Source organism: Rattus norvegicus, chromosome 19 (genome assembly GCF_036323735.1).
Source record: "Rattus norvegicus strain BN/NHsdMcwi chromosome 19, GRCr8, whole genome shotgun sequence".
In the NCBI taxonomy this organism is placed as follows: domain Eukaryota; kingdom Metazoa; phylum Chordata; class Mammalia; order Rodentia; family Muridae; genus Rattus; species Rattus norvegicus.
Genome location: NC_086037.1, coordinates 30175118 through 30187859, shown reverse-complemented (window position 1 = coordinate 30187859; position 12742 = coordinate 30175118). Strand labels below are relative to the sequence as shown.

The 12742-nt window shown below is 46.2% G+C and overlaps 1 protein-coding gene across 5 annotated transcripts in view; it reads left to right on the top strand.

The window, feature by feature from the left end:
• The window catches only part of Slc6a2 (solute carrier family 6 member 2), a 45004-nt gene extending 40433 nt beyond the window's left edge, over positions 1–4571 (top strand). For all 5 annotated transcript variants that reach the window (XM_039098031.2, XM_063278315.1, XM_063278316.1 and 2 more), the window contains 2 exons: positions 302–373; positions 929–4571. In XM_039098031.2, the coding sequence (XP_038953959.1) occupies positions 302–373; positions 929–952 (96 nt within the window). In that variant the 3' untranslated portion in view covers positions 953–4571. The remainder of the gene's footprint in view (positions 1–301; positions 374–928) is intronic.
• Positions 4572–12742: the final 8171 nt, after the last annotated feature.

Genomic DNA, 12742 nt, shown 5'->3' with positions numbered 1-12742 from the left:
CATCTCTCCTTGTCTGAGTCCACTACCATTTTTCTAATCACCACAGTATGATCAACCAGGGCTTTTTGAAATGATTCTTTTTTTTTATATGCATAGATCTCACAAACACACACACACACACACACACACACACACACACACACACACACACACACACACACAGAGTTACGTTATAACACATATGGTCTTACAAACCAGTGCTGGTGGCCTTTTCAAATATCCCTACTTTGTAAGGCAAAGACCTCATGCCCGGGCCGCTTTCCCTGGGCCCCTGAGGCTCCCTCCTTTCCCCTTCTCACAGAGAGTGGCCTACGGAATCACCCCGGAGAATGAGCACCACCTGGTGGCCCAGAGAGACGTGAGACAGTTCCAGGTGGGTGCAGAACTGAACTTGGGTTATGTGGGGCAGGTTCTGGTTGTTCTCTGTTGGGTGGCCCCAAGCAAGATCACAGTTAGGAAAGTCAAGATGGCAGCCACCTGGGGTTGGGGATTTGGCTCAGAGGTAGAGCGCTGGCCTAGCAACTGCAAGGCCCTGGGTTCGGTCCCCAGCTCCGAAAAAAAAAAGAAAAAAAAAAAGATGGCAGCCACCTTCAGTTTAGGGACTAAGGTGAAGGGGGAGGGGGGGAGGAGAGAGATGAGACTGTTGTGTCTCCAGCCAGCCTCCTGCTGTCACTGTTCTGTTTCCTAGTCCTGGGATGCCAAGTGGGGTGTTAGTGTCACCAAACTAAGCCAAGCATTTTATATCTCGAAGGCATAGTAACTGCAGGGCATCAATGGCATTACTGGCCCAAGCAGTGAGGATGGTATCTGCTGTCCTCCTCCTTTGGGAGTTCTCTTTGCTTCCTGGGGCCCCAACTGGCTGGCCCCTTGACCTCTAAGTCCCCACTGGCTCTATCCTCACTACAGTGGCCTTGCTGTCCTTTTGCAGTTGCGGCACTGGCTGGCTATTTGAACCTGGCCCTGAGGAGGAGGAACCCACGTGCCAATGTCCAGGACAAGGACCTCTTTTCGCCCCCGTGGGACACTGCCTTGGGATCCCTCCCCTGGAAGACAGTTTCCCCACTGCTCTCGTTTTCCTGGTTACTAATGATTCTGTGACTCTGGTTTTTGTTCACCTTCTGTTCATCTGGCCTGGAGGCAGCAAGTGTGGAGAACTGGTGAGCCTCGAGGAAGTGGATGGAAGGAGGAAATGGGACATGGATTTTGGAACTCTGGCTTGACAGCAAGCTCACTTGCCTTGGGAGCACACCTGAGCTGAGGTCTGTGGCTCAAGCAGTAGCAACCCCTCCCAGATTTGCTTGTACTTCAGATCATAAAAGACATCTTCAATTCATCCAGGCTGAGAGAAGATTGGCTTCTGGTTAGATATCAAAAGCCCAACTAAGCCTGACAGCATGTGTGTGAGCTAAGGTATACAGGTTACCCCTCTATTTCCATTTGTCCAGTCACCACTCTGGTATCTGAGCCTCTGTTTTGGAGTGGGGCTTTTTCACACCTAAACTGTAGCTGGTAGAAGTTTTATTTTGGGGGTAGGTGAGCAGAAACTCTGACTTAACTATCTAGTTCATTGTGAAGGCTGGTTTTGGTATGCTCTAGATGATTACTCTAACTTCTGGTATTTGGATAGTCCCAAACCATGATGTTAGGGGGAGAATGTAACTGTACCACCAGTGAAGAAGTTCTCCAGAGTCAAGGACTTCAGAAATGTGGTAACTGCTAGATGAATCATGCCTGCCAAGGCTACCTGCTAGTCTTGTTCTGTCTACATATGGGTAGTTCCCAAGACCTTCCTGGGGATTGAGTCAGGGTCCCTCTGAAGCCAGATATGTGTGTCTATCACAGAGATCTCTGTCCTGTGTGACCAGGAAGATATCTTAAGGCAACCTGATAGACTGCCATGGTTCCTTATGGTCCACAGACAGTTCCAAAGTTTCTTCTGAGAACCTCAGCAGAACAGAGAAGTCCATTGGCTCTGAAAATGGCTTGTTTCATTATTTACTTGACTTGGCACCTTGGAGGGCATGGTTGGATTTACCAGAGCACAGCACAACCTCTCATGTCCAGGGAGGATAATCTGACTGGAGAGGACAGGTAGATAGGTTCAGGAAATTTCTAAGTTCACATGTGACACCAACTTGCAACTAGTGCCCTCTGGTGGTTAGTTTTGGTTCACTGAGTGAAAGGAAGGTTTTGGTGAAATTGATGGCCTCTCCTTGGGATTTATGGTTCTTGTTTGAGCCTCTTCTGCCCTTATTTGAAATCTAGAATCATGGGTTGCCATTGTGGTAGTGGGATTCCCTTCCACAGGTTTTGTGTGTGTGTGTGTGTGTGTGTGTGTGTGTGTGTGTGTGTGTGTGTGTGTGATTGGAGTCATGTAGGAGACACATGGAGAAACTAGGATGTCCCCAATGTCCCATGGAGGGCTGTAAAAAGATGGTTTACTTTGATTTCCCTATCAAATCAGGGCCCTTAAGTTATCTCTAGAGGAAATTTGATCTTTCCATGTAAGAAGGCCAAGCTGGCTCAAGGCATCCCTCACTGGCAAATGTCTTGGAGCTCTGGGGAAAGGAAAGCTCTTTCACTCCACTGCAAGGTAGGTGCGAGCCAGGGCCCTGTTAGCATCAACCTCAACACCTCTCAGGAGTAGTAATCCCTTTTCAGCTGTTACCTTTAAAATACTGTATTATTATTTAAACTCCCATCTGCTCCATAGAAAGGAGAGCCACTTTTCCTATTTCCCCACTTGCTGGGCGAGAAAATGAGAAATCTCACCTGCTCAAGATCTCTACTCCCTAGGGATATGAGTCCCTCTACCCCCATCTTGTCGTCACAGTCCAGAGCACCCGGGAACTAACTCCCTGTTTATCTTACCTGGAGCTGATACCAAATACAGAGTACATAAAATCCCACATAAGGGCAAGGAGTGTTTCTTAGCAGAACAAAGTGTTGGGAGGAGGGCAGAAGAAGGTTATTCATCTCATCTCACTGGCCCCCTGTGAGGCACTGTCCTAGCCTTTGAGGACAACGGTCACCCTTTGAGCAGTGGGGCCTGAGAAGCAAGAGTCCACCTGACTGTTTCAAGCGCACATGCTCAGAAAGCCTGGGTGCCTTAGGTCAGCATGGGCCCGCCGCCGTTTTCTCTTTGCCGTCTGTGTAGCCACTTTGACTGCAGACATTGTTCCTGGGGGCTAAAGTTGAAATGTGGTGCTATCTGAGTGAGCCCCAGACTGAAGCAATGGTGCAGTTTTTTGGCTCCTGGGACTGGGACAAAGTGGTTTGTGGCTCCAAACCCAGGTGCTCTAGTTGGGAGGGAGACACCCAGAAAGCCCCTGGAGGTTCTCAGGAAGGTGCTAGAAGGTCACTCGTCTTTCCACCCACACTTGCCAGACGGGGTCTAGTGCTTTATCATAAGTATTGCTTGCCTTCTGCATTTTGTTTTTTAATAGTAAGGATCACCCAGGACCAGCATGCTCCTGAGTACTATTTATGACACTCGACACTTTTGATAATCGATTGGATTTTTAGAGAATTGTTTTCTATGACACGTGAGGCTTCTGTTTAAGATGTTAGCATTACTTAGAGTCAAGTAAGACAGAAGAAAAAGTGAATACTAACTCACTGCAAAACCCTGCTCAACCAAAGTCCCTAAACTGCCTTAATTCTCAGAGGGAGTTCCTGCCCAGGTGGAAGCCAGTCCCCTGCCTCACAGTCATCCAGTCTAGATTTTTCTAGATTTGGTGATGTAAGACATTCTTACCAAAGAAATCAGTTCTGCCCCCATTGAGCTCACTCACTTCATGCGTTTGCTTATTTCCTTTGAAAACTATGGTGAGGAAGTGATCAGAGTGGGTGTTTGGTGGAGTAGCAGCAGCACAGCATTTAGGACTGATTTAGCAGTGGGTCTGCAGCCAATTAGTGTAGTTTGAGAGAGGAGCTTTCCATCTTTGGGTTTGGTGCGGGGAGGTGCATCTCTATAAACTGGGGATTTAATTAGGTCATCAAAGGACACATCCAATTGAAAACATAAACCGAAATAAAGCACAACAACATCCTTTGTGCTAAAGCCACAATGAAGCAAGCTTCCAGAAGTGACCCCATAACTGGCCACCTATTGGCTCTAGAAATAGAGCTTTCCAGCCTTCAGAGCTTTGTTATTACTTCATGTCCCATAGATCCTCTTTTGTCGAGTTTTCTTTTCATCTCCTGCCAGAAAACCTTGGTGTTTAAGAAGTCAGGTCCAGCACCATTGATTTGACACTTGGGTAGCATTGAGAAGGCAGAGAGGGTTGCTCTGCCCTGTGTTTGCAGGTCTGGGGACCCCACAGCTCTGCCCCACAGGCAGGATGCCTGGCCCTGGTTGGTGAATGTGAAGTCTGGGGGGTGCCTTTCCTTGCTCTACTGTCTCTACATCTGTGTAAATAGGATTGTTTCACTCCCATGTTCTCTGTGTCACAGACTGTTCAAGTATCATGCGAGCCTCTGTGTCTGCCTTGGATTTAATTTGAAAGTTGTTCTCTTCGTGGAAAAAAAAACCAAATTAATGTACAGAATAATAAAGAACATTCCTGGGCCGTGTGTTTGAGCGTGGAGTTCTGAGCGCTTTTTCATGAATGTAAAAGCTGTGAGTTATGTAAGACGAGAGACTTTCACTCTGTCGGGTCATTGAACTGGCAAAGAAGAGATTTTGATCATAGTAACCCACCTTTCACCCAAAGGGCTGCATTGAGACCCCAAGGAAGAGACAGGAGGCAGGGGGTTGAGTGTGTGATATTAACTCAAAGATTGGCAGTCCTCTCTACTTCACTTCTCACCCCTCCCCTTCCCTCTCGCCTCCCCTCTCCCCTCCCCTCCTCTCCCCTCCCCTCTTTTTCCCCTCCTCTCCCCTCCCCTCCTCTCCTCTTTTCTCCCCTTCTCTAACCTCCTCCCTTTGTTGTTCCTTTCCTCCTGTATTCTGCTCTGTTTTACTCTGGGACTTGGAATCAAACCCAGGCCCTCAAGCATGCTCAGCTATGCTCCCCCGCTGAGCTGTGCCCCCGGCCCAACACACATCTTTGTTTGAACACAAAGTGAACCCCATGAGACAACATGTCTGCTGTCTAATTTTGTTTTGTTTTGACATCCGTAGGCCTGGCTTTCAAAGGAATCAGAACCTCTGCTGGATTGAACTGGATGCACAATTTAGTGCAGATGTGTATTTTTTTCTGGTCACACTCAGGTCCTTGGAGCTCATGGTTGGCCTTGGTTGAGGGAAGTTGTGAGGTCAATATAGGTTTTTGTTTTCTTTTATTGAAAATGGATTTTTTCTCCCACAATATATGATGATTACAGTTTCCCCTCCCTGTTCTCCTCACATTCCCTCCCACCTTCCCTCCCATCTGGATCTACCCCATTTCTGTCTCTATGGGATAATAATAAAACACAACATAGTAAGATAGAACAAGAAATAACACTAGAAATGAACAAAAGAATCAGATATAAGGAGGAGAGACCAAGAGAAATCACAAGAAACAGACACAGAGAGTCACTCATCCACACACACAGGCAAACACAGTAAGCTGGAATCTGCAATATAAACCCAAAGGACCTATAGGGTAAAAAGAGAGGAAACATAAATGACATATAAAAAAGATTTGAAAATCTCTGGCACGACATTATGAGATGAGGACTGTCCAAAGATGCTGCCGAGTTTGTTTTCTGTTGGCCATCTACTCCTGGGCATGCAGCCTACCATTAAGAATGGTTTAGTTTCCCAATCAGACTCCACTGGAGAAAAGCAAACTATCATTTGCAAATAGTTATCAATTGCAGATAGCGTCTGGGTTAGGGATGGGCCATGTGTTCCCTTCTCCCTTCAGCTCTAGGACCACATCTGGTGCAGGTCCATGCAGGCCCTGGGTAGGCTACCTCGGTCTTTGTGAATTCATATGAGCTTTGGCCATGTTGATTTAAAAGGTCCTGGTGTCCTCCAGCTCCTCTGCTCGTACACATGGCCTCCTCTTCAGTTGGATTCTCTGAGCCCCAAGAATAGGGATTTGGCAGCGACATCCCCATTAGGGTGAAGCATTCCAGGATCTTTTACTTGGCATAACGTCTACTGTGAGCGTCTGCATTTGTTCCCATCTACTGCAGGAAGAAGCTTCTACGGAGATGGCAGAGCAAGGGAGTGATCTATGAATACAGCAGAATGTCATTAGGAGTCATTTTTATTGCTAATTTTAATATATATTATATATATTAAATATTATTAATATATATATATATATATATATCAGCAAGATTTGGTTTGACACTAGGTCCTGGGGCTATCCCAGGTTCTTGGTCACCAAGTAGTGTCAGATATGGGTTCTAGCTCACGGAGGGGGCCTTCAGTCAAATTAGATACCGGTTGGCTAATCCCACAGGTGGAGTGTCACCCTTGCAGTAGCAGTCGGGAGACCATTATAGATCAAAGGTTTTGTGGCGGGCTTGGTGTTTATGTTTCTCCTTTAGTAGTATGCAGAGCACTTTCCTGTACCAAGGATGGTGGCAGATAGGACTAAAGGCTCTGTCTGGGCATCAGTTCAATGTTTCCATGTTCAATGAACTGTTGTCATTGTCCTCAGGAGGGGTCCTTGCCATTGGTTTGTGGAGAGCCACAGCCTGGGTTGTTTTGGGGTTCCATCTCAATTAGATTCAATCTCATTTGGTGGCAAGAGATGGCCAGTTGGGACTCCGTCTCCCTGACTCTGGTTATGGGTCAATTCACTAAGGATGCCTCTTTCCTACTTTTATCCACTTACTTGTGAATTTCTTGATTTCATTTTTTATGACTGAGTAATATAGTCCATGTGTAAATGTCCATTTTCTTTATCCATTCTTCTGTTGATGGACATCTAGGTTGTTTCTAGTTTCTGGCTACTATGAGTAGAGCAGCAATGGACATGGTTGAGCAACTGTCTCTATGGTGGGATACAATGACCTTTGGACACATGTCCAAGAGTGGTATAGCTAGATCTTGAGGTAGATGGATTCCCATTTTCCTGAAAAACTGCCACACTGATTTTCACAGTGGCTGTACAAGTTTGCACTCCCAGCAGCAATGGATAAGTGTTCCTCTTATTCCACACCCTCCCAAGGGGTCACCTACGTTATTGATGAAATCTCAAAGTAGTTTTGATTTGCATTTCCTTGATGACCAAGGATGTTGAACATTGTTTCACAGCCATTTGATCTTCCTCTTTTGCAAATTCTCTGTTTAGATCTGTACTTTGATTTAAAACTGGAATATATGTTTTATGATACATAGTTTTTGTTTTAGTCCTTTATATATTTTGGATATTAACTCTCCAGCAGATGTGTAGCTGGTAAAAATCATTTCCCACTGTGTAGGCGGCCACTTTGTTGGAATGATGGTGTATTTGTCAGCAGAAGCTTTTCAGTTCCATGAGGTCCCATTTATTGTTGTGAGCCACCATGTGGTTGCTGGGAATTGAACTCAGAACCTCTGGAAGAGCAGTCAGTGCTCTTAACTGCTGAGCCATCTCTCCAGCCCTTGAGGTCCTATTTATTAATTGATCTTAGTACCTGCGTTGTTGGTATTTTGTTCAGAAAGTATTTTCCTATGCCAATGAGTTAAAGGATATTCCTCAGTCTCTTATAGCAGGCAACACATTTGCTCTTATTGCAACTCTCTAGTAGCCAAGAGGATTTGGTGTCAAACGCAGCTCTGTTTAATCATTGCCTCCACAGTGTCATCTGTAACAACCAACAGGGAATGAGTACCGGGCCCTGGAGCTGAGTCTAGTTTAAGAGTAGGAAAACAGAAAAGATTTCAAGTTTGGCTCCCTTAGGATCCAGGTATCCCCTCAATAGCTGCAATATCTGGGGAACAAGTCTTCAACACATGAGCCTTTGAGGGGCGTTTTATACCACAACACTCTGCCCCCGGCTGCTAAAGGTTCGTGATCATAATGTAATTCAAAATATATTACTCTATCCTGTAACATTTCTCATCCTCTCAGCTCTTCCAGCATTACTCAGCTCAAGTCCAGGCTGCTGAGATGGCTCAGGAGGTTAGGGGTGCTTGACACCAAGCCTGAAAACTGGGTTCCATCCCCAGTACCCATGTGGTAGGAGGAGGGAACTGACTCCTGAAGCGTTACACACACACACACACACACACACACACACACACACACACACACACACACACACACACACGCACACTGCAGACTGGCCAAGCAGCTCTGGATTTGTGGATGTGGGTGAGCCTGGCCCTGAGGACATGAGAGAGAGCAGGAGAGCTGACCCTGCCTCCTCCTGATGGAGGCATAGCATAGCCTAGTTGGAGCAGTGCTGGACCAGAACTTGCCCTGGTGTTGTGGATGAGGGAGAACCGGTGGGCTGACGAGCTCAGCTACCACTCAGACCTAGATCTAGGGCTCTGAATCAGTCCACCCCCAAATCTATAACATCTGGAAATGTTTGGGACATCTGAAAAGGTCCGTCCTGCTGTCCCAAAGATACAGGGCTATAACAGGAGAGCTGGGAGGTGTTCCAAAGAAGAGCCAATATGGATAGTGTCACAAAAGCCAGAGATCTCAAACCAGAGTAAATGACACATTGCAATGAACATGTGCAAGTGAAGATGTGTGGACAGATGGATGTTCTGTGGGTCACATTGTGACATACTACAGCTTACATGATGAGATGTTTTCTGTGCTTTGTTTATTTTTGTGTGTTTTATTTGGGGGAGAGGTTGCTAGGGTGAAGGGCAAATATGAGAGGATAGGAGATGGGCAGGACTGGAAGGACTGAGGTGCATGATGTGAAACCCACAAAGAATCAATAAGAAGTTAAAAGGAGGAGGAGGAAGAGGGAGAGGGCCAGGGAGAGGGAGAGGGAGAGGAACAGGGAGAGGGAGAGGAGGAGAAGGAGAAGGATAACAAGAAGGGGAAGGGGAAGGAGAAGGAGAAGGAGAAGGAGAAGGAGAAGGAGAAGGAGAAGGAGAAGGAGAAGGAGAAGGAGAAGGAGAAGGAGAAGGTAGCAGTTACATAGTTCCAGCATTAAATAGTGGGTCAGGTCAAACATTTCCATCCCCAAAGGACAGGATGTGGGTTTCAGAGACTCCAGTCATCCCAGTCTTGTGACTTCATCAGATGGTGCTTACTTAGTCTCTGTCCTGGGCTGACTCTGCTGGATGCCTATGGTTTTCTGTTGCTTCTAGCACTGCCAGAAGAAGCCTGAAGGCATCCTGAGCCTGGTACACAATGGGTGGCTCCTAGTCCTTTTGTTGAAAGTTTAGTGGAATCTTCCAGGATGCCATGACCCCTAGATAATGCAAGCCTGCAAGACTGGTCTCATATGGACAGGGTTAAGGAGTGCTAATAGTTCAAGCAGCAGTGTTCCCTAGACATCACTGAGATGTCCTCAGAGAGTCTGGATGGCTGCATGTGGGAAACTGTTTTCTAAGTGGCTTTGTGTAACTATGGCACCCCAAATCTCTCTCTCTCTCTCTCTCTCTCTCTCTCTCTCTCTCTCTCTCTCTCTCTCTCTCTGTCTCATTCTGGGATAGGGTCTCACTCTGCAACCCAGGCTGACCTTTGGCTTTCTCTTCCTCTCCTCCTCTCTTTCTTTTATTTCTTTCCTTTTTCTTTTTCTTTTTTTTTTGAGATAGTCTCAACTTGAGCTAACTTTGAACTCACAGACTCACATACTTCATACCCCTGCATCCCAAATGGTGAGGTTACAGCTGTGTGTTGCCTCTACAGAAACAGAATCTTTCAAATGAATTTTCACCTTTAAACACTTGGGCCCCCAATGGGGATAGCATCCATCCATTCCTTGAGATTCTCCCTAGAACATCTTTCTCTTCCCCTTCCCCAGTCTCCCCTTCCTTACTTTTTCTTTTTCTTCTTGTGAATCTTCGAGAAGCTCTGTTATGTAGCTCACGATGGACTACAATTTGTGAGACACTGGGAGTGCAGAAAGGGACTAGGACACTTAACTTTGGTATTTCTGTATGGCGTCTGAGATCTTTAGGAACCATACTTCTCTTGACCCCATTGTAAAGAAGTCTCATCTCTGGACACACTGTAAGCTTTTCAAATCTCTCTGTTCTGCTTCTTCTTCTGCATCCAACCTGAAAATCGGGTTAAAAGCACCCAGTAATACACATAGCAGTTGTGTTGTCTTAAAATCGACTACATCATCACTTTACATTCAGGCTTCCACAAACTTGTTGGGCACAGAACAGACATAGACAAGGCCATTATAAAAAATGTAGCATGAGCGGATTCTAGTTCAATTCTCGATAGAAACCCATTTCTATCTCAATCCCCACAGTCTTCGCTGTCCGTGTTCTTGTAAGGGTTCTGGTCCAGCAGCCACAGCCACTATGGTCTGCTTACAGCTTTTCAAATTTTGTCCAGCTAGATTGTCCGATTTTTTAAAAAATTCCTTCCACATCTCCAAAGACATCTGTACTGTAGTTGGAATGTCAATTGTAGTCATGGCAACAGCCCTGTATCTGGTATCAATTCTGTGGTAGTCAGGGTCCCAGCACTATGACAGAATACCCAAGGAAAGCAACTCGGAAGAGGAAAGGTCTATTTGCTGTGTAGTCTCAGTCAATGACCATTGTTTTTAGGCCAATGGAAATGCTGATGTACTGCTATGCCGGGAAGGCATGATGGGAAGGGATCTGCTCCTCTCATGGCAGCTATAAAGCATGGGGAGATAGAAGGAATGTGAGAACAGGATGCATCCAGATGTATGCCTCCAGTGATCCCCTCCTTTGAACTGGGCTCTACCTCCTAGACCATTCAACTGTGAGCTTGGAATAGTCTGTTGATGAAGTTAATGCTCTAATCACATTTTGATAGCACCGCTCTCTGGGGACCAAGTCTTCAACAAGCCAGCTTTCTGGGGGGGGGATATTTCATACCCAAGCCAGTCCCTGGATCTACACCCTTGTCCCATCATTCCAGAGAAGAAAACCTTGTGATGCTTTGGGTCTCCGTCTTGTTCTGACTTTGAAGCTCATTTTAGAGGCGTACCAGCCGTGTTGTTGAGTTTCACGTGGCTAGCATAGTGCCTCTTCTCATGTTCCTTTAGTTCACCTTCGAATGACGTCTTTTTGGGGGGTAACCAAATTATAGTCTTCCTGTATCCACAGGAATATGGCTGCTTAGGCACGAGGTTAACCTTCTAGGTATACCTGGGTCTTGCCTCCTTCTAGAACATTGCTATCTTACACGTTCTCCACTACCAGCTCCTGTTTGACTTGCTGGCAAGGAAGACATTCCCTTATGCCAGTGCTGATATCCACTGGGACCAAAAGTGGAGGAGAAAGACATCTGTACCCAGAAACTATTTAAGCATCCAGCTGTGATCTAGGATGCTATTGTTAGCTACCAGCTTCATCAGATTCAGGTATGAGAGAGGGTGGGATGAACCGGGGCAGCAGGACATCAGGGTAAGCAAAGGGGGGAAACCCGGTATGTCCTCCTCTGTTCCCAGGAAAGGTCCCAGTGGTGTCATGACCTGGACATATCAGGGGTACAGACATATGGAGTCTTCAGCAGAGGGCAGCTAACTGCCAGATGAGAAACGTCCTCTGTATCCCTGCAGCTCCTGGCCGAGTGGCATGATCCTTGCCCTCACCTCCCTGGGTGATGGACTACAAGCTGTATGATGTAAAAGCTTTCCACTCCAAGCTGCTTTTGGTCGTGATATTTTATCACAGCAATAGAAAAGCAACCAAAACGCTGGCCTTGATTAGCCCCGTAACAACTCACCTGCTTTCCGCCCACCCCGAGTTTGTTTCTAGGACCCCCCCCCCAAAATTTATATTGTATCACACCTGCCTTTCCTTATGATTGTCACTGAATTCAGCCCATCTCTATAGCCACTCAAGAGTTCAAACTCCTGTCCCCAGGGGAAGACACTGCAGCCACGCCCACTCAGGGGTGTGCAGCTTTGACATATCAAGTGAGCTGGCGAGTCAGGTCAAGGCATACTGGGGACCCAACAAGAGAACCACAACTTCACAACCACAATGATAAAGCTTTAAGTTTTAGAACTGGTAGAGGCTTGGGACACAGGGATGCCTGACTTCATTTCAAGCCTCAGTTGAGAGGAGCTCAGGTCCCAGTCATACAAACTTTGGGCTCCCAGGAGGACAGACAGCTCTGATGAGGGCAAGCAGATGACTTAATGTGTACTGGTTATTGCTCTGCTCTACAAATTAACTCATTGAGTCTGCCCCAGAGCTTCCGGACAGGGAGAGGGGAGAGAGGGGGAATGGGGGAGGAGATCGGAGTGGTCAGTATTACTTTTCCAAACTCCGAATGGAGAAGATAGATTATCAGAAGTTGTCGCTGGGATTTGAACGCTGGAGGCATGGTCCCATTCTTTGCCTGATGAACTCTGTTTCCCGGTTCCAGCCACAGCATGAACATGAGTTTTCATCTAGTTCCAACAGCCTCTTCAATTATTGATACATTGTGTATGCATATGCAAATAAGGCTATTTATTTGCATAAATATATATATATATAAGTTGTACACTATAGACTTTGTAATCTTGTATTGTTTGCATATGCATTTACATGCATACTTTAATAAACCTTGCAATATGTGCATTTTAGCTCTCTACAATGTATTAGAAAGGAAATAATTTACATCAATTCACATAGTTAAATTAGCTTAGACCGGGGTCTAGCCTCTAAATTAGCTCTAGCCTCACAGGGTCAATGGTTATC